General features: G+C 45.3%; 1 protein-coding gene across 12 annotated transcripts in view; it reads right to left on the reverse strand.

Moving 5' to 3' along the window:
- Positions 1-26,774, reverse strand: part of Atg7 (autophagy related 7) — a 298,368-nt gene that overhangs the window by 61,894 nt on the left and 209,700 nt on the right. For 10 of the 12 annotated variants that reach the window (XM_063237998.1, XM_023561923.2, XM_003462738.5 and 7 more), the window contains one exon: positions 25,338-25,460. In XM_063237998.1, the coding sequence (XP_063094068.1) occupies positions 25,379-25,460 (82 nt within the window). In that variant the 3' untranslated portion in view covers positions 25,338-25,378. Of the gene's footprint in view, positions 1-11,737; positions 12,328-25,337; positions 25,461-26,774 lie in introns of those variants that run through there. The other 2 variants (XM_063237999.1, XM_023561922.2) reach the window with 1 other exon arrangement.

Below are 26,774 nucleotides of genomic sequence, written 5' to 3' on the forward strand. Positions count from 1 at the left end.
TATGTAAATAAAGTTGCTAGCAAAAAATAAGAACAGTAAAAACAATGCTATAAAAGCTCAAAGGAGGAGTAAAACACTTCTGAAAGCATCATAAGGTAATTTAAGTATTAAGTTCTGAGAAGAAATAATTAACTGTAGGTGGAGTTGACAGGAACAGGGAGTGACTAATGGTCAGAGATGCTCTGGGTCAGTGAGTAAATTGGCTTGGTTAACTTCCTGGCCTTAGTGCAGTGAGCACACACACAAAGTAATTCTAGCTACTCAGAAGGCTGAGGCAGGAGGATTGTGAGTCTGAGCCCAGACAGGTCAAAATAAACACCACCTTAAAATAAAAATACAGGGAGCATATGGGAACTTTACACGGGGAACTAAGGATAAGATGCAGAAATAGCTGGGCAGGATTGAGCTAAATTCGAAGAGCTGGGTAAGTGTGGAATCTATCAGCTTTCCCAGTGCTCCCGGTCAACAGGGATAACGGATTGAGTGTGCCTGATTACTTTCTAGGAGAAGTAGAGAGTCCGGAGTATGTTCACACTCTCTAGGACTGGGAAGAGCCAGATGAGGGACAGGAAGGAGTAGAAGGGGGCTCTCGGGTACCCCAGGAATCTTATCTTCCACAACTGCTGGCCTGTCTATGCCATTTTAGAACTGCATCCAGATGGGAGGCATGTGTGAATTGCACTGGGCAGGGACGGAACAGGCTCCATGAGAAACTGTAGGACTTTACCAAGCAGGAACTTTAATTCCACTTAAAATCATTAACTTATTTCCCAAAAAGGCTGAAAATATTCAACAAGGTGCTCTGAGAATCTCCAGTTTTGAGGTCGAGTTGGGGTACATTTAGGTATACCTCACTTGGCATGACATGTGGCTCTATCTGGATGGTATTTTTTTTCAAGTGATTTCTTTAGAGTTTATATGTACTACTTATACTAGAAAGAAATGAAGCCGATTTTCTAAAAGTGTTTTCAGAAAGTCTGGGATCTTTTTAAACGTTATGCTTTCTTGTCATAATAATTTCTAAGCAAACACAGGCAATTACACAGTCCCTGGGTGGCTCACCCTGAGGCCATGCTCCTGCTCACACGCTGTCCTGTGGAGCTCTCCCCAGTAGGATGGGAGCCACTCCTCCCTGCCACTACGAGGCCTCCAGCTGAGGGCCACTGAGCATCGCAGAGCAGGCAGTGGACTTAGGAACTGAAGCTGGTTAGTGGCTGCAGTAGAGACCATGGGGTCCAGAGTGCATCCACGTTTGATCACATCTGTGAGAATTTACTCAGCCACTGCATCCCATTCCCCCTGCTCGCCAGGCAGGTCACAGACAGTAAGCAACACAGTTCCTTAGGGGTCAGAATTCAGGGCTGTCGAGGATAGGAAAGCCTGGCATTGTGGGCCAGAGGGGAAGAACTTCTGACCCTCATGCCCAACAAGACCAGGGTATCAGTGGCTCCAGGGTGGCCCCAGCCTACCATGGAGGAGACCCCACAGCACCCTTGGGCCGAGAGGCTGGGCTCTCATGACTGGTGGGTTCCCATTTAGTGGCTGGAGGCTGCCCTCCCAGCAGCAGACTCTGAGTTCCAGACGAGGTGTTTTCCTCACCAGAGCCCCTGACTCCTGTGGACTGTGAAGGCTCACAGCCTCACCACTGTGTCCAGGGAAATAGGCCTCAACCACCGTGCTCCAACCCCAAGGCCAGGGCAAAGTTAACTTCACCAGAAAAGTGCTTGGGGGAAGGTGAAGATGTGGGCAGCTTAGGGGTAAAACGAGATGATCATTAGGGCTGGGTACTACTGTGAGTTCAAGACCAGCCTGGACTACAAATGAGAAGCTGTTTCAAAAACAAACAAACAAACAAAAATAATCATTAGGAAAAGAGCAAATGCTCTGAGGCAGGGAGAACACTGGCTGCATACGGTTTAATTGCACAGGTTTTTGTTTTGCTCCTTTCCCTGGGAAGTGGGGTTGACCCTGGAACCTCACACATGCCAGGTATGTGCCCTACCACTAAGCAACGCCATGGCCCAGGACAGCTCTGGTCTGGTCTCCACCTTCCAGAGCTTTGTGTCTCTGCAGTGAAACCTGAATAAAGCTGCTAGCAAGATCTGCTGGCTACACAGTATAGGAAACACTCCCTTCCCCCAGAAAGCTCAACTGAGCAAGGTTCAGATGGCAATGATAGGGATGTTTATGCACACACACTCTCTTCTGCTGCTGTCTACTTTTTCTTAATCCTAATAAAACCCACAGATTACATTGGTGAAATCCAGACAGCTTTGAGATGGGGCTAGGGTGCAGCTTAGTGGTAAGCACTTGCCTGGCATGCTTGAGGCCCTGGGTTCTATCTCTGGCACCACATACGCACACACATACATATGCACTGCACCAGTCAGCTAATCAGGATCACTGGACATTCAATAAAGTTGTCAAGATGTCACACCAACAGTAGTACACTGACTAGTTTTTTGAGGCAGGGTCCCACTATGTAGTGCAGGCTGGCCTTGAACTTGAGGTGATCCTCCTGCCTCAGCCTCCTGAGTACTGGGATCATGGATGTGTGCTACCATGCCCAACTTAATCATGACTGTTTTGAGTGAAGGGGCCAAGGAAGTAGCAGTGACAGAAAGGACTGTCTGATCTGACCTTTTCTTGCTTGTAGCAAGCTATGGCATTTCTGTGAGAAAGACGCTTTCTCTGCACCAAGAAAGGAAATAACTTATCACTAGTGATCAGGCCAAGTCTGCAAAGGATCTGTACAAATAAACAAACTAAAATAACCCTTATCAGCCTGATACTGGCTTCCTTAGCATTTGCCACCCAGTCCAGACCCATCTATCTTATGTCTGCACAGACACAGCACCCCTGGTCCGAAAGGTTTATGAGCTATCTGCACTGGCTGCATCTGTGGTCTCTGCTCTCCAGTGAGGGTCCCATTTACATGTGGGAATAAAACTTTGGTACTTTTCTCCTGCTCATTTGCCTTTTGCCAGTTCAGCTCCTAGGCTCAGCCAAACGTCCCAGCTAGGAGCTAGGCTGGGTGGTGGTGGTCACTGGCTATGACAAACATGGAGACGCACACCGCCGACACACCCCAGCACCCCAACATCTGTTCATTCTCGGATGCACAGGCCTTAGAGTCCTGATGTGTGTGAGGCGGGTGGAGGCAGCATGGTCACTCAGAAGGGATGTCCAATAACCAGCTTCACACTGCAAGCTGCCTTGCCCCCACCGCAGGCCGCTCCAAGAGATGATTTGTGGGCAGCTTGACTCATGAAAGCCAGATGAATTCACCCCAAGAAGACAAAGAACTGAAGCGGTGCTGAAATGGGAAAAATCAGCCAGAACAGCTGCAGGTCCTTGCTTCCATACACCACCTCCACCCTCTTCCCAGGCTCAGGCTCCGTCTCCCTCGCCTGTGAGCTCCCTGAGCTCCTGCAGCTCTGCCGGTAGATGGGCAGTGATGTGGGAATGCACTTTCTTACAAGCATATCTCTTCTTCCTCTGAGTTTTCTGCTGTTCTCTTTTGTGAAAATGGCTTTAGACTCTCTGAATTATCCTGAGGCATCCTGGCTCGTTTCTCAGTGGCAAAAAAAGTGAAGCTTGTGGACAGGCCTTTTCACACTGAAGGCCAGGCCATTCCCTGCCTGTCCTCCTCCTGGACCATGCAGACAGCTGTGGGCCCCACTGACAACAAGCTGACCTCTTTTCACTGGACAGGGAACAATCTGATGGTTTTTTTTATTATTATTATTTCTGAGTTTAGTAAGTATTGGCCTTGAACTCACAGAAGTTCTGCTGTCTGGCTAGCCTCTCTAGTGCTGGGATTACAGTGTGTGCCACCATGCCTAGCTTTGTTTTGCTTTGCTTGCTTTTAAAGTAGTGGGGCTTGAACCAGGGTCTTCATGCTGACCTACATCTCTGGCTTTTTTTTTTAAGGCAAAGTCTTGCTAAATTGCCAAGTGACACAGACTGGACTCAAACATGAGACTCCTGCCTCAGCCTCCCAGAGTGCTGGGATTAGAGGTGTGTGTCACCATACGTGGTCATGGAGAGAAGCTTCCAAATAGAGTGTGGCTCTCACTAGGCACAGTGCACTAAGATGTAGCTACTCCATGCTTAGTGAGAAAGGAGGGATTATCTGTTTCTCTTGTGCATTTTGGGTTCTAATGGATCTCAGGGGCTGTGGCTGGGTCTGTCCCCCTTTGGGGGTGAGTCCTGCCCCAGGCTGGAGACACAGTGGGTGCTTGCTGAGTGCTGGTGAAATGTGGGACACTGCTGGTAACAGGGAGATGTTGTTGTGCATTAAAAATACTAAAGATTTTGCAGGAGACAAGGGGACTGAGAGATGGAAGGAGAGGAGAGGGAGAAGGGGGCCAGCTCCTCACAGATAGTGGGGTCACCATGTACTGCATACATGGACTAACAATAGCAATAAGAAACACTATGGAGAGTGGTTCTCAACTCTGGTACCTGCATCCTGTTCAAAAGTGAGTCCACCTCTTCTAAATCACTCTGCAAACCTCAGTCCCCTGACTCAAAGGGATCCTCAACTCTCAGGTGATGGAGTTTTAAAGCGCCTTCCGCTGTGACCTCTGTGCTGGTAAATGTAAAGGAGCTGAGGGACTTGGCTGTGTGGCACCGACTCCCAGACTCCCAGCTTTGACTCTGAGAGTTCAAGTTGGCAGGCAGAGACTGGCACTGCAGAACCAGAGTCCCTCTCCTAGTACACTGTTTGCTCATGCGCCTTGTAAGCCTTACTATGGGTTTCACCTTTTCATTCATACTTTTTTGTTGTTTTGTTTTGAGACAGTGTTTCACTATAGATTCCTGGCTGGCCTTGAATTTTTTATGTAGCTCAGGTTAGCCTCAAGCTCAGGAATCTTCCTCCCTCAGCCTCCCCAGTGCTGGGGTTATAGGCATGTGCCACCACACCTGCACTTTTAAAATACACATGCTATTACTTCCCTGTTTCAAGTGTACCATGTTGTGGCTTTTAGCATATTCACAAGGTTGTGCAACCATTAGAAAGCCAGTACTATCGTCACTTCCCCGGCCGTCGGGACTGTAGAACTGCTCTGTGTTCCTGCAGGTGTAAAGGAATCATGCCCGCCTGGGGTCACTTCTGGTGCCTGCATCACAGGCTGATAAGAAGCAGCTGCTGTGCCAGGAACTCCTGGGTTTTCCTCTTGGACGTAGCAGCCACCCTCACAGCAGGGGGCAGCACAACACGGTGGGCCAGAAGGTCCATGTGTTCTTGGGTTGGACTTTACCAGGCAGATCGACCAGCTTTTCCTCACACTGAGTGAGCCTAGAAACACAGGTCAGTGCCCTTTACATCCCACTATGTCACAAGCCTCTCCCAAGTCTATGCAAAAATACCCTCCTTGGCAACAATTCAGAAGCTTGGGGTTGTTTCAGATGCAGGGTCTGAAGGCAGGCACAGTGGCACACAGCTGTATTCCTAGCACTCTGTGAGGCTAAAACAAGAGGACAGCAAGTTTCCTGTTCAACCTGGACAATGTGGCAACCTGTCTTGAAATAAAAAATAAAAAGGGCTGGAGGTGAGGTCAGCATGAAGACCCTGGGTTCAATCCCCAGAATCCTCTAAACAAATAAGCAGATGCCTCTGGTTTGTGCCTTCAGTTCTACTGAGATTGAGGGAGTAATTTCCTTGGTTCCTGTGAGGTCCTTTGGTCCTCCCATGTCATGGGGACTGCATTTGGCATGCACATGGAGGAGCACTGGCATCTCTGCACATCAAGGGCAGCCTTGAAGGACAGGCCTGGTGAGACCCAAGACCCCAAGGGGTCACCAACCACATGCAAGGTTACTCATCTAAAGAGACCACAGAAAACCAGTCATGATGCTGGGGAATTCCAGCTTCGGGCTGAGTGGCAGAGGTGTGGACCCAGGAAAAGTGATTCAATGAAGAAAGCCAGAATCTGTCCAGCTTCGGAAGCAGGAGCTTGGTGTGCAAATATTTCCTATGCTACCCTAGAAATTAATGAAATGGGCCCTCTGAAAGGAAGACCTTGGTGGTAAGGGAGTGCTCACAGCTCTGTTAGCAGAGTGTGGAGAATTTCTGTTGCCAACTGTCTCCTGGTAAATGTACAGGGAGAGGAGAGCAGGACACACTCCACTGTGGACTGTGTACATCAAGCACTTAGGCAATTGGTTTGTGTAAGTTAGTCCCCGAAAGTCTTTTACATGGGTCAGACTGAGTCTCTGGAAACCAAAGACATGGTGGTTGCTGAAGAACAAATCTGAAAACAGATGCTGAGGACTTACACATCACAGTTGCAGACAGGAAGGCCTGTCATTTCACGAGGAATTCAGCCAGTGCCGGGCAGGACCGGCTAGTGTGTAATTCAGGCTCTGCAGAGCAGGGAGGGCTCAGGGTGGGGGGCAGACCGCTTGGCTCTCACACTTACTAGGGACCATGCATAGCCTCCTCATGCCTCAATTTCCTCATCTGTGACACAAAACAGCAGTGAAGATTATGTGAGAGAACCCAAGTAAATGCTGAACTCAATGAACCTGAGGAGCCCAGAAGCTCAGGGGCAGGCCCAGTCTGCCCAAAGTCCCACAAAGAGCGGGCCCTGCTATTTTCACTCTAGGGCTTCCAACTCTTCTGTAGAAATCAGAAAGAAAGTGTGGTCTCAGCGGCTAAGGTGTTTTCATGGGGAGCACCTACGTTTTTGCTGCTATTCAACCATTGTGCATGTTTGCTAAGGACCAACAGGCAGCATACCTGTCAGTCTCCAAGGGTGGAACAGAGGGGAAAAGATACAGACCTCACCCTCCAGAGGCCAAACTCTATCTAAGAAGAGGAAAATCATGTGGTTGGTCATCCAAAGCTATCTGACGACTTTGACCAATTGTCTCTTTGATGCTTGAGTTTTTAAGCCAGGAAGTCATAACCAAGAGGAAGGGGCAGAAAACACTCTGAATTGCCCATTCTACAGGTATCTTAATTCTTGCTTATTCTCCCCTCCCTTTGGAGGTGCAGCACAGTGGTGGAGGCTCTGGACCCCAGGCTGTGCCAGGGAAGTAGACACAGTAGCCTCTAACCTCCTCTAGGATGGTGCCCCACACCCTGATGCTGGCTGGGTGCGGTCACTGCCTGCAAAGTTCACCTCCTCCTGATTTCAGTCCAGGGAAGGGAAGGGTGTTTTGTTTATCACAGGAGACATGGCAGGATCCCCAACTTCCTGACAGCATGCCCTGTCTCATCCCACAGCCCCTTCTGTTTGAACACCAGTTTTAGGCTTCCATTAGGTTTCCCGGATTCTGGCTGGTACAAAGTGGCAGGTGGGCAAAGGAGCCCCCAGGGCCTGTCTTGGCCTTATGGACAAATACCCAGGAGGCTCCATTCATTCCAGACGGCTCTAGTTAACTGATCCTCTTTTTGCCTCAAGAAATTCCCAGCACTTTTGGGTAGGGGACCAATAGCATGCTGTTTATTGAAATCTACATCTGGCAGCAATTTGTTCAACAGCCATCAGCGTCTCCCCCTCCTGCTCTGCAGTGGAATAACCCACAGAGGCCTGTAATACCCCACAAGGGCTCATTTGTATGAGGCCTGCATTGTGTCGTTTATGTTCCTAATTACAGACCTGGGTTTATCAACAAGTTCCAGCATGCTAAGTAGTTTCTTAGACTGCAGAGAGATTTCAGGCACATGCCTGGACCCGAGATGCTGTTATTGGCTGTGGCCACCTGGACTGAAAGTAGCAGCTCAGCCTGAGATCAGGATCCCTGCTCCTGATTCCACTGGGTCCCAGAAGTGGCCAGAGCTCTGCCCCCCGCTGAGGGGCATGGCCTTCCCAGGCAGGAAATCTCTGTGCCTTATGGAGAAAGGAAGTAACACTGTGCTCCTGCCCAGGGGAACGTCCTTTCTCTTTGAAGGGTGGTAGGAGGGCTGCTGTCTAGCTAGTTCCCTAGAAGACTCGATAAATAAGGTGTCCTTTTCTGGTATCTGTAGGTAGCTGAAGAGCTGCGGGCAAATCCAAAAGAGTGAGACCTGGGAGCTAATCTAGGGATCAGAATGTCATGATCTGTACTCTTAATTGCACACAGCAGAGCAGAATGGTTCAGGAGGGACAGGAACAGACTCAGGAGTAGCATTAAGAGCTGAATGGATTCATAAAGGACCTTTTTCAACTGGTCCCCTGTGCCCAGCACCCATGCACCGCTCACCATCTCCTTGGTTTCCCCATCTCTCTCCAACCAGGAGATTCTAAGCAACTGTCAATTATCATAACAGTCCCTGGCCCACACTAGTCAATTAGGGCTGCGTTTTCCCAAACTGTGGTCCAGAGAGGCCACGTGACCAAACCTTGACCAATTACATTCCCTATCTTGCATTTTTTTCTTTTGAAGCTACTGGAAAAAAAATTTTATATGAAGCACGGAGCTTTTGGAACTGTCTCAGCCCATATTTCTTGCTATACAGAAAGCAAGCAAGCAAGAGAATACCTACTGGCAGTGAGGGAACTGAATCAGCAGACAGATCATGATAAAAACAAAGATGGTCCCAACATGAAATCCTCCACTCTAGAATTCTGGGGCCACAAGTTCCATAAAACAATAGATTACTGTTTTACATTAAAACCAAAGCAAGCTTTCAGTTTCTGTCATTCGTAACCAGGTCAGGATGGCTACTCCTGACACAAGTTTGTCACTGAGGATAACTGCTACAATGACCCCTGGCAAACGCAGGCATACATGCTGAAAAACACAAAGTGTCTCCACACGTTGGACAGTGAGCATGCATGACATGGCCGGAGGCGGCAGATGGGAGCTAGAGGCATCACTGACCCAGTGTCAGGGGTGATGGGAGGAAACTTTTCACCTGGGAGACTTGTAGAGACCCACAGACATAGACAGAAGGGCATGATGCCTCTCCCACATTCCTCCTACTCACATCAGCCCCAGTCCTACCAGGAGAACAGTGGTCCAAACCCCTGCCAATCGTGGGAGCTCTCCAGGGCTGTGCAGACTTCCAGGGTGGAGCAGCACCTGGACTGACAGGGCCCTTGTGAAGAAACAGAGGCTTACCAGAGAAAGTCCAAGTTCAGATTCAGGAACTCAGTCCTGTGAGGCTTGTGCTCTACTTAGTCACCATGACTTTACACAGGTCTCATTCTTTTTAAAGCTCACTTACGATTTTGAGCTTTTTGTTGTTTCTTTGAGACAGGATCTCATCGTGCAGTATGGGCTGGCCTTTAACTCATTATGTAGCCTAGGCTGGCCTCAGACTCATGGCAATCTTTCTGCCTCAGCTTTCCAAGTACTGGGTTTACAGGTGTGTGCTACCACACCAGGTTCATTTGAGATTTTTTAACATGGTCTTTGCATGTGTATTTTGTCATAGGTAGGAATCAGTATAAGAAAACCCTGTTAGTGTTGAAAGTAAAGCAGCTACTAACCAGTATTTTAAAGCTGAGTATGGTGGCTCACATCTGTAATCCTAGCATTCTGGGAAGCAAGGCTGAGGCAAGACGATCGCAAGTTTAAGCCTAGCCTGGGCAACTTAATGACTTAGGCCCTGTTGCAAAATAAATAAAAAGTAAAGGACTGGGATGTAGTTTAGTGTGAAAGCCCAGAGTCCAATCCCATCATGGAGGGAAGATAAAAAAAAAAAGAATCACTTCATCTTAAGATGAAATAAGAGCTGGAGAGACCTCAGTGGTACAGCACTTGCCTGGTACGCATGAGGCCCTGGGTTTGACACTCAGTACTGCAAATGAAACATTTTTTGAATGTTAACACTGAATTTCCTCCATAGACTCAATTAAAGACTTTCACTCTATTTATATCTCACTGCAAAATCAGGTAATAATCCTACAAAGAAAAAGTCCTCTGGCACACTCAAGTCAGGGTATGGACCCGCAGGAGATCAGAAATCATGACATCATGCATTAAAGACCCACTCTCCCCCTGGCAGAATGCGAGGCAAGACAGATTCCGTAACCTAACCTCTAATCTGACTGAATTGGGGTTTCTGGTGCAAGTGTGGTCCGAATACAAGTATTTTCTAAGAGTATCCCAGGCCATTCTGATAGGCAGCCCAGGCTGATAACCACTGCTCCAACGGAGCCAGTTCTTTCATTTAGTAAATAAGCATGCAGGGGCCAGAAGTGTGGGACTAGGACCAAGTCACACAGCTGCACTGGAGTCACAGCTCCAGTCACCTTGTCCCATCAGCTTTTCCAAGTGAATACCTGGGTCACCTTGTGCTTTCTTCTAATAGGGATTTACAGCAGAGGGTCACATGAGAGCTTTCACATTGCAGCAGAGAAGAGGAATCTAGATGAATGATAAACATAATATTTCAACCTCAGTGATAAGAGAAAACACAAATCCAAAGCCTAATGACCTCTGAAGACTGGCAAAAATTCAAAAAGATGATGTACCAAGAGCTTGGTAAGGGTGGATATTCTACTAGCAAGATTGCATATATAACTGGCAATCATTTCAGTTGATACAAATGCTCTGGACTACATCAGTAACAATCAAATAGAGCTGGAGATGTGCTTTGCCTTTGACCCAACAATTCAGGTTCCAAGCAAAGACCCTATAATATATATTCTTATTAGGGTGATCAGATCCCCAAAGAGGAGCAAAAATTTTAGGGGTTAAAAAAAATCTTAGATGTTATAATTGTTGGTGGCCCTACATACCTCAACCTGACTCAATGACATCCTATAATTAGTATTAATTAATATAATTATAGAAATTTTGTATCCCATTTCCACTCAGGGGAGGGGGGCAATGAAACAGAGCTTTGCAAAACACAGACCTGGAGAAATGTTGCACAAGCACCCCAAGACATGAACCAGCTGGGAGTGCAGACCTAAACTCAAAGTGCTAGAACTCCAACCACAAGGGGAGATTGGCTTGTGCAAGGTGGGAGTGCCACAGGCAGTGACCAGAGTGAGCTCCAGTTGCAAAGCCCAGTGTGTTCAGTCTATGCAATGCTGAGCAGAGGCCAGGTGCAGCGTGACAGCTCCGAGCTGGTAAATGGCATTATGCTATTTAGTGATCCTTGCAGCCAACAGAAGACGTGAAGAAAGGCAGGGAAAGGACCATCACAGGAGTCTTCTGGGCAATTACCACCAGGGTCATGCCCTGGGAGAAAAACCCAAGACAGGGAAGGGTGACAAGGTATCTTTCGACCTGGGTGGTTTACATTCCACAGTCATCACATGACACCTAGTGTTTCATGCTCTCTCTGTGTGTGCATGTGTTATAGATCTTTTGAAAATTATTAAAAGAAAAAAGCAAAAGGGATCATTGTTATTTAAGTTTTCAGGAAGTGTTCTTTGTGTCATGTTATTCCTTTGCTCCACAGTAATAACACAAACCACCTTCAGCGTGCATGATGCAGTCTGATCAGAGCTTTTATAGCCTATTTATACCTTGGTACAAGCAAAGAGGCAGTGGCTTAAGTCATGATGAGAAGGGCACCGAACAGACCCTGGCACCAAGCAGAAACAGGCTCCAACAAGAAGAGGGACAGAGCTGAAAACAGAGGAAAACAGAGGTGGGATGACACTGGCCCAGAGCAGAGCAAGTGGGTGGATCTCCAGCTCCTTGGTTTCTGCATCAGAAGGACCCAAGAACCCACTGATTTCGAGGCCAGTCTCCTGTGGGGACACACGAAGCCATGCCAAAGAAAAGGCTATGTGCCAGCCACTGAGCTCCTGGGAAGCTAATTACAAGACAGACAAAAATATTTTCTTTAAAAAAAAAATCAAATCATTTAATCAAGCAGTTGCCATTGTTTCATGTTACAAAGTTTATGAGTTTTTTTAAAAGATAATTTGTATTCACATATCCAAGCTGAAATCAGACAGGTTTTTTTTAATAGGTTTTTCCACAACAAAACCACCTGTTGCTGATCTCTGATACTCTTCTAGTCTCTTAATATGAACTACCATTTTGTTGACTAGGGCTTGCTTAAAGTTAAAAAAAAATGAACATTTTCATTTAAAATTGACAAGAGCTGTGCATTCGTGCATTTATTTTACAAGAACTAGGCTCTGAATTATGCTTCTAAGGATTGCAGAGCACACTGTGCCATCGCCTCTGTAGGGCAGTGTGAGCCCAGCTCCCAGGCGGACCGAGGGACAGGAAGTGGTATAGCTCATGACAGGACTGGAAGGACATCCTTTCTTTCCAGACCCAAATTGTCTGTCTCCCCAGAGGTCCACACTGCTGGGAGAAGACAGGATCATAGCGGTGCACATCTGTAATCCCAGCATCCACGGGGTCGAGGCAGGAGGGTTGCAATGAGTTCCAAGCCAGCCTGAATTACTAAAGACCCTGTCTCAGAAAACAAAAACGAGAAGAAGTCAGCTCAGCTATTACCTTGGTACGGTCCACAGTTTTATGTCCATGGGTCATTGTTCAAAGAAAGGAAAGGGGTAGCTGGGCATGGTGCCGCTCACCTATAATCCTAGCACATGGCAGGCTGAGGAGGAGGATTGCCATGAAGTTGGGGCCAGCCTGGGCTACCTAAGTGAGTTCAAGGGCAGCCTACACTACATAGTAAGACCCTGCCTCAAAACAAAAACACACATACACACAAAAAAAGGGAGAGAGAAAGAAAGGAAAGGGGGAAGGAGGAGGAACAGAATATAAATTAATAAGTATTCAGATAGAGACTGTATCTCTAAAAGCATGGTTCTGGTTCTGAGCTCTAAAACATCAGATGCATACAGTTGAAGTTAAGCTGAACAACGCAAGTGTTTTGCGTATGTTTTATGAAAATGAAGTATTTTTTTAAAATCTTATGAAGCCAAGTTTCTTTCTTTTTAATAAAATTCTAGGCAGACTTAGGTTCAGACTCTTCCAAGGGGGAATAAGATAAAATACACACAAATACTTTCAATTAGCAGCAAATTAAAAGAAAATAAGGGGCTCGAGTTTAGCTCAGGCGTAGGGCACACGCTTAGTGTGGGTGAGGCCTGGGTTCCTTCCCCAGCACCAAATCAAACAAACAAAAAGCAGAGCCAACACCCACAGCTCCCCACCTACGCGCAGTTAGAAAGTCCATAGTTTTGCCCTGCAACAATAAGATGCAGATGCTTCTAGTTTAACGCTGACTTTTCTTTTTTCACCAGACTGCTGAACAGAAGCAAGTGGTGGCCAGCTCTTCATTTCTTTTCCCAACTTAGGGAAAAGGAAAGGCCAGACAGGAAGTTGTGTGCTGCCTGCCCTTTTCCCAATATAAGTCTGGAGATGGAACTGCAAGGTCATCAGTGGGGGAAAATTTCAAGCCCACAGATGTTATGAGAAGCCACTTTAAAGAGTGAGAAAGTCAAGTGCGGCTCAGGATAACACCGAGGAAGGAACCAGGTTCCCCAAGAGTGCAACTCTAAGGAAGTAAGGGCAGACAACAGTGAAAGGACTGCTGGGAAGGCCCACGCTCATGGGGTTACAGAGCTGCTCCCTAAAGCAGGACACATCTGGTCACCCTGCCCGCAGCACCCTCTCTGCCCCCCAGCTTTATGGAGTATGTTGAATATCTCATGACCAGGTAATGACTGAGCACTAAGTAGGGTGAAGTGCAGTCAACACATCACTTGCCTTCTGATTCCTGACAACCTTATCTGTAAAGTGGGCCACATCTGCTCCATATGTGCATCTGCCCCATGGACATAAAACTGTGGACCGTACCAAGGTAATAGCTGAGCTGACTTCTTCTCGTTTTTGTTTTCTGAGACAGGGTCTTTAGTAGTTCAGGCTGGCTTGGAACTCATTGCAACCCTCCTCCTCGATAATGAGGAGCGCTGGAGTCCACAGGTGTTACCTGTGTTGCTCTACATTCTCAGTACTGGGCATCAAAGAATCACACCTACTGGAACCCATCTCTTTTCTCCTCTCTAGCATTTGCAGGGATCACCCTGAGCCACCTCTGGCCTAACCTCCCTTGCTGGGCCCTCCCCAGCCCTGCAGAGGTGACCAAAACACCTTTGCACTGTCCCCACACCCACACTGGTCACCCCAGGATGCCTGGTCTGATCCACTGTGGTTCCCATACCACTGTTCACTTGGAAAAGAGTCAGCAAGTATTTGCTGGCTGCTAGAAGCTGTGACAAAACATCAAGAATATTTCATTTTAAAACATAAACACCTTGGGAGATTTCACATTCCCTTCCTGTCTGCTTACAGCTAACTGAGAACCACAAATCGATTTAATTTTATAGTCTCAAAGCATGGAAACCCCCCAAATTCAACACATTGCAGCTGTTAGGCTTGCAAGTGAGAAGGGTCAGCTGTGAAAATACAGCCCCTCAAAAAAACAGGTCCTGGGTAACTGCAAGAGCATCTCAGGGGAGCCCTGCTTAGCCACATGCGGCAGGAAGTCGGCCAGGCCATGCCCTGGCCACGGGCTCTGCTTTCCAACCCCCAAGATTCCTTTTGGTCTTGACATTCTCATTCAAACTTGCTCTTGAAAAACTCCTCCAGTCCAATGTGATCCATCCCTTGGTCTTACTGTTTTCATTATGCAAAGGCACACACACTGCCCATCAAAGCTTCTGACCAGGCCAGGCAAATCGGTGTTCCATTCCTTTTAGAGATGAGAGTGCGCTTATTCAATGAGACTTGTTTCTCTGGTCAGCGAACTCTTCAGGTTGAAATACATCTGAGCCATGCATGGTGGTACATGCTTGTAATACTACCACTCTGGGAGGCTGAGGCAGGAGGATCAGAAGTTCAAGCCTAGGCAACTCAGTGATTCAGCAAGACTCTTATTTCAAAATAAAATAGGCTAGGGATGTAGCTCTTGAAGCCCTGGATTCAACTCTCAAAATGAGCGTGGGTGGGTATGTATGTTGGGCTTTATGAAATACTGAAAATGGCCTTCACAGGACTCTAAAAGCTTCAGGAACAGGAGAATCCCAGGGAGGATGGAACTACTGCTCTGGCCAGTCAGACCAGCAGGCCCAGGAGGTCGCCTGAGAAAGATGTCACAGGGAAGCAGCCTGCATGAGCACCAGGACCTTGGTAAGGAGGAGGACAGGGCATCCAGGGCAGTGAAAGACACAGTAGAGTTTACATACACCAAAGGACTGGTGCTTAAATATCATAAAAGGCTCTGCAAATACAAAGGTACCAAGCTGATGAAAAAACAAAGGCTTAAAATCCTGTGCTTTATTGAGGGAATTTGGGCATGGCCATAATTTTCTGTAGCATGATGGAATTAGCAGATTGTCTCATATAATGATGCTCTGTGTACACAGAACAAGTGTGTTCACAGCTGGTTCTGATGAGGTTTGGAGGTGGAGATGCCCCTATATATAAAACATGCTTCCAAACCTTCCTGCGGGAGAGGAAATGCAGATGTGAACCAGCAAGTGGGTGAGTGAGACAGCAATAAACCACATACAGTAAAAGATACCTCTTGAATCTGGGTAGAAGGAACACAGGTATTCATCCACCTTTAGGTTAAGACTTTTTTTTTGAGAATTCTGAAATTAAAAAATCTTGGAGGGGGTGGATTCTGTGTTAAAAATGAGACCCAGGCTGGGATTTTGATCTTTAAGATGCTTGCTTCAATTTACAAAAGTAGGTGACAAAGTGCTCTCATCTTCCTGGAATCCTACCCTCTGTGGCTACAGCTGACATCTCGACTTCCTGTCCCGTCACAAAAAGTACCCAAGGGAGGTGGTTGGGCAGTGACCCTGCTGGCTTGCCCCGGGTATGCAACGGTCAGCCACAGGGTAAGAAAGGATTATACGGGCTGAGCAGAGTTGAATGCTCTGGAAGCTGAAGTACAACAAAATCACAAGAGACTGGTGTCATAATCCACAGAAAATTCATGTTTCCCAGCAATGGGCTAATATCCTGTGATGGCTGGTCACAGGTAGAAAACCACCACCACAGGCAGAGAGAAGCCAGAGAAACAACAGGAGGAGAAGGAAGCACCCCAACTGAGTGCTGAGGACCAGATGCCCCTCGTTTGCTTTTCAACACCTGAATATGTAAAGCGCACTGCCAGTCAGGTCACCATGATGGCAACTATTCATAGTTCTGGGACACTCACAGCTATGTGACCATCATCATCAAGGCTACAGATGTCACTGCTTCCAACAGAAACCCTTGCCTGTGAGCAGCCACTCATTTCCTCCCAGACCCTTCAGACAACTAAGCCTTCAACTTTCTAAGGATGCTGCCATTACTCAAAATAAGAGAGTGTTGGGGCTCACCTTCACAAGCTACACGGAGGAGCTGGAGAGAGCAGCATTTTTTTTTTTTAATCGGTACTGGGGATTGAACTCACGACCACCTGCTTGCAAGGCAGGCGCTTATGTCACTGAGCTAAATCCCCAGCCCCGAGAGCAGCATTTTTATCAACCATGAATGGGAGCTGTGATTGAAACGTATGTCCAATGTTTAAATTTAAAACTTATTACAGTAAAAGATACATTGTCATTAATCCCCCTCACTTCAAACACATTTATCTCATTGTCCTTGCCACCTTCCTGAGCAGTTCTGGAAGTCCTCTTTCCTGAGTGCCTTTAGTTGTGCTCTCTTGGCTGCCTCGATGTCCTGAATCGATTTGAATCACTGACCTTTGATGGTCATTTTGACTTTGGGGAAGAGCCAGAAATCACAGTGTCACCCCTGGTGAAGATGTGCATGTGGAACACCATATTTTTATAAGCCTGCCATTCTGTTGGATGGCACTCAGCAGCGGCAGTCACAGTAGTTCTTGTCACAACTGGTAAAGAGTTTCATAAAAGAGGACTTCAGAACTGTTTGAGAAAGTGGCAAGAACAGTGTGATGTTTGTTCAAAGTGAAGGCATTTGTGGTAATGTCTTAATTTTAAAAATAATAAATTTTAAATTTTAAAAGTAATAAATTTTAAAAATTTAAACAGTTGCCATATATTTTGATTACACCTTGTATGGCCAGTGTGGATCTGAGTTTATGAAGAAGCCGAAAGACCTGGGCATCAAATCTGAAGACTGAGCTAAACTACAGGCTGTATCGATCATGGTGCCTTTGTGTATACAGTATCACTACACAATAATCAATACAAAGCATGGGAAACCTTCGCTTAAGGCTCAAAGTAGAATCCAGTCTCAGAAGGTGTCCAAAATGTTTCTGGCCACGGCAGCCAGATAAAACAGATACCAGAGGACAATAATGTATAAAAGATGATTACCTTGATACATTTTAAACATTTTGATAAAAAAATTTGAGCATTTTTTTTCTTTTTAGGTTCTATCTGATGATTTTAGGCTACAAAGGATTTCACATGTAGCTTAGCTTTCTAGATTTAGTGGAGAAACTGCCGTACAGAACACTAAAGTTCTGACTTCAGCCAAGGTCATTAGCAAGAACTCCAGCAGAATCTAGGCTGGAAGTGAAGGGCTACCAGTCTCCACGTTTTGATCCTAACATTTGCTATCTTTCCTTGGCCTTTGGTGTTTATGGTTTCTCCTTTCTCTCTCCTGCAGGCCTCCTAGAGGACCATGCCATCCAAGACTCTTCTTCTGCAGGGTGGGGGACATTCTTGGACTTCACTACCCCGCCTCCAATGAGACCCTTCCCTAATGCTGGCTTAGCTAAACATCTCAAATCCCTGCAATTGACTGATGGCATATAAAGGGGACCCATTTTATAAAGGGAGTGCTGAACAAGATACTGCCAAGCTTTATTCCAAAACCCAGGTCCTGGTTTGCAACCTAAGAAGTAGATGGCTTTCTGCCTGCTGTTTCTGTCTCTCCTCCCCTCATTTAGGAGACAGGGCCAAGGTTGTGTCTGGAGGGACTGTTTCACAAGGAAAAACCAGGGCAGGGCACAGTCCCAGGATGGGCCTGCGCAGGTTGGAAGGGAGCAAGCTGAGGATTCTGGGAAAGAGAGCTGGATTCATTGCAGGCTGGGTCAGTTCCCAGGGCGATCTGGTCTCTCTCGGCTGGAAACAGGGCTGAGTGCTGACACGGGGGTTTCCCACAGCTTCTACTGGCCTCCAAAGGCATATTTGTCATCGGAGGCTCTTGATGAGGCGGTACATAAATATCTGACTGTTATTAAATACAAAACAAAACAAAAAATATTCCACGGGAACCAAATCAAAACCAGCTGTGAGGAGGAGAGGCCAAAACCTCAGTGTAAGAGCAAAAGGCCTGGCAGAAACACTTGCTAATTGTGTTATTTACTTGGCTGCGCAGGGATCTGTGGTGCCAACGAGTCATCATCTATCACATGACTGAAGTGTTCTCATCTGACATCCTTGCTATGCAAGCAATGGGCATTCTGCTCTCTGGAATTCCGAGTTCTGCAGTAGATGAGTCACAATAGGAATTTTAATTCAGGATTGATCTATCAGCTCAGGCTGCTCATGTCTCTGCCAACTGGATACTATCTTATAGCCTACACCACTGGTGCTAAACTTTCCTTAAACAGTCATTTACGAATTGCAGATCTGCAGAACACAAGTTCTATTTTGCAGAAACTTCTTTGAAATGCAAATTATCCAAAGGGAGTGGCTGTGAATGCAACTCAGAAATCACAACTGTGTGGTACACATCAAAAGCTAGCAATGTAGTAAGGGCCAGGGAATAAAAGCTGAAGGTCATTCCTGGAACCATGAAACTTGCAAACTTTCAAAACTCAGGCGGGACACTGGTTAGGAGGCTGGGAATGTGAACTTCTCAAGGACACACCAATCTGGCTCTTAGGAAGCACTCTTTCCTCCTTAGACTGAACTTGAAAACATTTTGGCATTTTTCACAGCACACTGCTGAACCCATACTTGGAACAAAGTAAATGTACCCAAACCATAAGTACTCTAGTCACAGGATGAGGAAAAAACCCAGGAGGATAAATTGTAGCAAACTGTATGAAACATGGCTAATGTGTTCACATGTTTTAAATTGAGCATTTCCTCAACAATGCAGCAGCCTTTCATTTTTATTAATCCACGCTTGCAGTGCATTATGATTACATTCCTCCTGGTGAGTTGGTTCACATACATGACCTGTCTTAATTCCTTTTTTCATTTCCATCCCCCTCCTACCTACCACCCTCCATCTCTTGGTCCTCTTTCCATTTGAGAAAGATCTAGCTTTGTACTTCCTATTATCTGTCTTTTATTTTGTTCTTTATATTTATATTTTGATTCTACATATAAGAAAAATCATGTGGTATTTTAGCTTGTGAGTCTGATTTATTTCACTTAACATTATGGTCTCAAGGGGTATCCATTTTCTCACAAATGAGTCGAGTTTATCCTTCTTTATGAAAGTGTGGTATTCAACTGTGTGCAAATATCACATTTTCTTTATCTAGTCCTCTGTTGATGGACATGTAAACTGCTCCCAAGATTTAGCTTTTTATTTGTGTTGCTATAAACATGTGTTTTAGCTTGTGTCTGGATGTCCCCCCAAAGCCTCATGCAGTCATAGGGGACTTTTTAGAGATGGCTGGATCTAGAGTATGTGGAGCTGGGGTCAAGGGGTATGACTCTAAATCAGTCTACTCTTTGGTTTGGCATAGTTCTGGCTAGGATTAAGGATGTGAGTGCTATACCCTCTCTGGGGCACCATGGCCTGCATAAAATACGAGGGACAGAAAGACAGCTAATGTGCTCACAGCTGCCTGCTGGGCCATGGACTATTTCTCTTCAGCAATGCCCCTCTGCCATGCCATTCTACCTTGGAGCCAGCCAGTTATGGACTGAAACCTCTATAAATTGTGAGACAGATAAACATTTCTTCCTTTAACTTTGGGTGTCAGGTACTTTGTCTCAGCAACGAGAAAAGTAACCAAGACAAACGAGTATGTATGTATCACTCTAATATGATGGCTTTAACTCTTCTGGGAAGATATATATATATATATATATATATGTATGTATGTATAAGGAGAATACCTGGGTCAAATGGAATTTCTAGTTTCAGCTTTTTGATTTCCATGGTGGTTGTACTACTTTATATTCCCACCAACAATGTAACAGCAATTGAAAAACACTTGTTGAACTCCTGAGCAGAACCATGCATCAGATACCCTATGGTTTGTCAACTTTAAGGCCATTTACGTTCCAAATAGGATAGAGAGAGATCCAGGAGGAATATGGAGTTAGGGTCAATCTCTAAATATCCAACTCCATTCTCAGTTGGGGCTTAGAAAGTAAAGATAAAAATTTCTAAACTTACATGGTCACCTCTGAAGCAGGGAGGAGCCGAGCAAGCCTTTCACTGTGGAGTGCTCTACACCCCATAGGCAGAGGACAGCCGTCATTTGGCAGCCAGATGGGTTACAGACAAAGAATATGGTGCCTGTCCAAGGCCCCTTCTTTATGAGATGTAACAGGAGCAAAAGCAAATGGCTTTTTGTGGTCTCTTAAAATTTTTTAACCTACAGCTTGAGATTAAATTAATCTACTTTTTTTTTTGTTTGAGAGAGAGACTTGAGATTGGCCTCAAACTCACAGGGATCACCTTGCCTAAGGTTCCCCAGTGCTGGGATTGCAGGCAGGTATGTGTCACTAGGCTCAGCTCGTATCACATACATTTCTCATTTAAAGTTTTAAAAACTGTGTTCTAGCTCTAGGTCACTCCTTGGTGTGATAAACTGAAAAGGACGAGTCTCTTTTATCTGTGCTGTCAATCTCCCAGACCGTTCTTGCCTTGAAGCCCCATCCTTCCCCATCCCCAGTACCATCCAGCCATCCTTGTCCCCTCACTCCATCACCCCAAGCCATCCCTTCCCCTTCTCCCCAGACCTGGTCACTCATGGCCTGATCCCTGCCCTGTATCTCAATCCCTCTGCTGACCAAAATTCCTCCGGTCATTTTCTCCCTAATTGCAATAGCAATGTGACCATACCTGTCATCATTTGGGGTATGTGATGAGGCTGGGGTGGGCATGCCTGGTGGTTTATATCAGCCGGCCTCACTAGTCTGGCTGTGTCTTCCAGCCCATTACTACATCCCTCACTGTGAAAGGTACCTGCTGTCTCTGATAGGGTTCTGCTTTGCATTTTTTTCTTCACGAAGGACTGGACTTGGGGGAGACAGACTAACGAACATAGTGCTAACAGATATGGGACATTTTAAGGACACCAGCACTTCTCTTTAAATCAAAAGAATTATCTTGCTACATGGCTGAAGCCTGAAAATACCACACTAAGTGAAAGACACCAGAAATAAAGGTCAAATTGTCATATTATTTGTGTGATATATCTACGAGAGGTAAATCTGTAGACAGGACAGAGGCTGGTGCTCACCAAGGGGTAACATGAGGGGGATGGGAAAAGATCACTCAGTGGGTATGAAGTTTGTTTTGAGGATGGTGAAAATGTTCTAAACATACAGAGTGGTACAGGTATCAGGGCTGTGAGCACACTAAAAAACACTGAACTGTTCACTTTGGAAAAGGATGAGGTTTCTGACTCATGGCTTATGACTCAATAAAGCCATGAATATCTTGATTTCAAGCATTTCTGGCTTCAAACCATGACGGTGAAACAGGGATAACTTGGCCTTGGGCCCTGGAGGCCCAAATCTGCTGAGAAGGACCCAGGCCTCTGGTCCTGCCCACATCCACCTCTGAGTTTTAAACAGAGCCTACTGGTGCTTTAATGGAGAGCAGCTTTTGTTCTTTCCCAGCTTTCTTTGCTATTCTGTTCCTGGGGAGAAGCAACCCCCTCTTAGCACTTGACACATAAAAGATAAATGTTATTAGCATATTTGCAGTCACTTTGACATCTCTGCTTCTCACACTAGACTAAACCTATGATGGTCATTGTCTCATGAATCAGTTATTCAGAATTGATTTCAGTTATTAGCACAGTGTTCAGTACCAGGTTTTCAAATGATGCTCAGTAATTTTTTTTAATGTATATTTGGGGCACTTGTCTAGAATGTGGGAAGCCCTAGCATCACATTAGAAAAAGTACTGTCACACATGATCATCTAGTTGAAATGTTTGTGTACCTATTAAAAATTTTACAATTCCAATATTGACTGATGAAAGCAATTAATATGAATGAGAACTAATTCAACATCTTGATTGCACTGCTAAAATTAAATAAGCTGGGACTTTTCTATATGGAATGAATGATTTTATATTTTTATTACTGAACAACTATAAATGCATTAGAAATCAAGTAAGTCAAAACACTGTCTTCATACATATATGTAGATATCATTATATTTTGCTCACAAGCACACACATTTTCATAGTGATATAAAACAGTGTAAGTAAGACAATAGTATTATTGCTATGAGGTCCTCTGATGAGTACTGCATTTTGGCTTTTCTCTTACAACAGCCCTGTTTAGAGCTTTTTAAGGAACATAATGAACCTTTCCTAAGATGGGAAAAACAATTATCTATAAGAATCATCAACTGCAAAGCATCAAATAAATGGAGAAGTCCTTGACAGAATATCTCTGACCGAGAAACTGACATCCACATCTGTCTCCAGCTGTGTCCCCAAGAAAGGAGCTGGGGACTTACGCACAGGCCTAGAAGGAAGAATTTTTTATGTGTATGTGAAATAGGAGACGAGGGTGTGCTTCCTAGCTCAAAGCTAGGAAGTAGGGGTGACCTATTAACTACAAGATCCTCCACACACGCGCAGGACAGTTCCCAGAGCCCTGCATGTGGACCTCTCCTGAGAACTTGAGCAAGGTTTCCACGGGACGGCCTACACCTCAGGTGAGCCTGAGACTTGGGGTTTAAGCACCGCCTCACAGAAGCTCTCATGGTTTCCAGATTTAGACAACATAAAATAGACAGGCATGAGGAGCTGGTGTTATCATTACTTTCCATGACAGACCAGGCTGTGCTTCCCAGATGAAGTGTGTGCTTTTATCTTTGCTCTCTCCCTCTTTTTGTATTAACTCAGTCCAAGCTTGCTCTACAGAGCCAGTTTTTCTCCCACTCTTCATTTTTGCTTTCTTGAATAAACGTTGCCAATGTTTTTTGCTCATTTTGTTCAATTTCTGGTTTAAGGCAAGGAATCCAACTCTAGAAGGAGAGATGAGCAATGCAGAACCTAGCAGTGCTTAGTTGGAGAGCTACGTTTTAGGAACAAGCTACTTGACAACACATGTGTGGTGCTGGGGCTTAAGCCCAGCGTCTTCACGCAGAACTACATCTCCAGCCCTTTGCATTTTTTATTTTGATCTCGCTAAATTGCCAAGTTGCTCATGTTGGCTTTTAACTTGTGATCTTCCTGCCTCAGGCTCCTAGAGTGTTAGGGTTATAGGTATGAGGCGCTATCACACAGGACTGAGTTCCTTGTTCGTTTCATTGGTTTTCTGAGACAGAGTCTTGCTATGCAGTTCAGGCTGGCTTGAACCCACTATGTAGCCCAGGCTGACCTTGAACTCTCAGCAATCTTCTTGCCTCCGTCTCTCAAGTGCTAGTATTACAGATGTGCACCTCTACTCCTGGCACAGAAGTTTTGTTCTGTTTGTTTCCCTAGTGTTAGGGATGAAACCCAAGGCCTTACACATGCCAGGCAAGCATTGAACCGTTAAGCTACATCCCAGCCCTTCACAGAAGATTTTTATGCCTTCAAATTTTTTATCAAATGCATTATCTATGAAATTTCTCAGCTCCAGCCAAACATCATTATTAAAGAATGTGGGCCTAGACTTGCCAGATCTAATACTTTTAAAGAAGTTGGAAATGGAAAAACTCAGACTTTTATATAAAAATTATGATTTTAAGTAAGCCAGGCCAAAAACACTACTGCTGCAAACCCTATCTGGTTCATAGGCCGACCAGTTTACCATCTCTAATCTGAAACTTAGTTGTGGCTTATGATTTCAAAACTATAAATATAATGTCAGGGAGGAAAACTCAGGTTTGCGGGTGAAGCTGTGCCCCTCCTTCTCACCATCTCTTTAGCCATAATTGCTCTCTTAAACTTCCCCTTCTTTTCTGAACCTTCAAAAAGGCTATCAACATTTGACCAACCAAAACGTACAATGTACCAGGACTGATCAAGGAATTTGCCCATTCTCCTAGCAACTTCTCCATTTGAAAGAGTGAAATGTGGTCAATTTCAAGTCGCAGTTCTAGCCAACTGGAGAGGGTTATGTAGATGGTTTCTAGCTGGGTGGCAAAACTCCCCCGAGCCACTCATCAAATGACTGCATGGTGGAAGAGATCTCCAAATTGCTTCTCCCACACCACCAGGTGGGTGGCGAGTGCTGTATTGCTCAGAAGACTGAACAGATGCTGAACACCACAGAAACCCTGGAAATCTCAAGTCTCTCCAGAGCCTGCAGAGACAGCTCTAGCTACCTGCTACGTTCATGGAAGACTGCATCTGCCTAATGCCCACAGGTCAAAAAACAAGTTGTGCAAAAATAAATTTCCGTTCTAAGTCCAAGCTACAGGAGTGCTACCTGCTTCCCCACTGTGTCTGAAAATCTCACCCTCCCTCCTCGGCTCAATACTGCAAGGAGCTGGACTCCAACTCTGCCCCTTGCTGATAACAGCACTCGCACCACAGGTTGTTCCACCTGCGGCCTCCACCAACCAGAAGATGCACAGCCTTTAGGGTGTTCCTGGAGGAAGACAGTGACGGATGGCCCTCCCACAGGACACAGAAGTCAAGGTGGCTTGTAGAAACACCACCAGGGGCTGTATCTGACTCAACAAGAAGGAAAAGATGTGGACTTACGAAACGTTGCTTTCACTCTCATTATCTAGTCTGAGGGAGAACTGTACATTTTGCCAACTAATCTGAGCAGCTTCACTACCATGCACACCATTCCCTTTTCTAAGAAGGTGAGCATTTGGGAAAACAAAATGATAAGCTAGGTTTTAGACTCAGTTTTTTTGGGGTGGAAAATACCGCCATGATTTAGGAAGTGAAGATCTATAAAGTATTCTGAGAAACAATGCTAACACTCCACAGATGTGACCGGGACAGACCTTCCCTGGTCGCACTGAGTGCCGAAAAAGACCGACCATACTGTGAGACACAAGCCAGGTGTGCTGTGGCTGGAGCGCATGCGCAGAGCACGGGGCTGAAGGGCCCTGTGCACTAGGTGGGGAGATCCGAGCCAGATTTCCAACGACCACACTTGTGCACAGCTTCCACAAGGATGGGTGCGCATGGACCAATAGCCTGTACTTCCTCTAGCAGCATACCTGAGCCTGGCACCAGAAGGACAGCGACCTACACACATCAGTGTCCAGCAAGTGCTAAAAGCTCGCTTCTTTGATAATCAGCAAACTTATTTAGTGCTTTGTGCTCTAGGAAAAAAATCTGACATTAAGCACTTTCTTTCTCTTCTACAAGGACACACAAGGGGGGCCTTGACCCCAAGATAGAGCTCACTGTGTTCTTACCTCAGCAGCCTGGGTCTCCTGATGCAGCAAAGTGAGGCCGGTCAAGTCTTCCAAGAAAGAATGTGAAGAATTAAACACCTTTGCCAGGAAATTAAATCCTTCTTGTTCATATTGATCAAGTACCTGTAAAACATTTATATTCTTAGAAAGGAGGCTGCATATTTTAAATGCACACTAAAAGCCTTTCATTTCTAATAAGCATTTGTCAAAAAAGAAACTAAAATTAGCATTAAGTATAGGGATAATAATGCAGTCTGCTAAGTACAAAACTGGGAGAGTTTAGTATTCTGCTTGCTTCTTCCTCCTCCTCTTCTTCTTGGAAACATAACAATATCATCTTCCACTTCAGATGCCAATGTTTCCCAAATAAAGTAAGTTCCATACAAATTCACTAATAATTCTAAAAGAGTTGAGGTTACTGGTCCTAAAGTTCACTTGCTAGAAAAGAAATAGCAGGAGAGGGATGAGCCAAAATAAAATAAAAAGAATCAAGGGAAGGGAAGGGAGAAAAGGTTTTATTACAAACATGACATACCAGCTAGCCAAATGTTTTTTGAAAAATAATTTTAAAAATGGAAAAATACATGTCAACAGGCATTTTACAAATGAAGATTATCCAAAGGGCCAAAAAACCAAATGAAAATATGCCCAATGTCATGAATCATCAGATAAATTAAAACTAAAACCACAGTGAAGTACAGTAAGTCCCTGCCTTATGAACAAACTCCTTTATAGGAGAATATTTACAAGTCAGAGTCATTCATAAGTCTAAGCAAGTTTTATACTATGTTTCACTTTTATTTGTGCTTCCTACAGTACCTTCCACTGCTCTTCCTCTCTCCCAGAGATCCTGGGCTCTACTGCAGTGCTACACTGCCGCACACCGCTGCACCGCGCAGTGAACACACAGCCTCACAGCTGCGAGCGCCCAGCTGACATGTGAGCTACTTCCGTCATTTGTTCCCATCTACGAATACACAATGTGAGGTCCCTTTGCATCTGTGAAAGTTTACAACTTGAATGCTCGTAAGTCAGGGACTTACCATACTGCTTTGAACCTTCCCAAAAGTCTAAAATGAAAGACAGAATATATCAAGGATATGGAACAATTAGGACTCTCATGAAAATACAAAATGAGAGCATTGTTTCAGAACTATAACATTTATATACCTAGATATGATCACAAGCACAGCATATCTACCCATAGTAATACTACTTGTGATAGCCTTAAATTAGAAGCCACTTAAGTTTCTATCAGCAGGAGAGTGAGTATAACTATTATTGTATATTCATTCAACAGAATACTATATAGCAGTGATAGTTAACCTTTTAGAACTATGAAGGATAACAAACAGCTAAGTGTGGCATACCTACCATAGGCTTACCACCACTGTTACACAGTACTGGGAACTATAGCTATAGTCTTCCAACAATGTT

Source organism: Cavia porcellus, unplaced genomic scaffold, assembly GCF_034190915.1.
Source record: "Cavia porcellus strain 051 isolate PalLab524CR breed Dunkin Hartley unplaced genomic scaffold, mCavPor4.1 scaffold_27, whole genome shotgun sequence".
NCBI classification, from domain to species: Eukaryota; Metazoa; Chordata; class Mammalia; order Rodentia; family Caviidae; genus Cavia; species Cavia porcellus.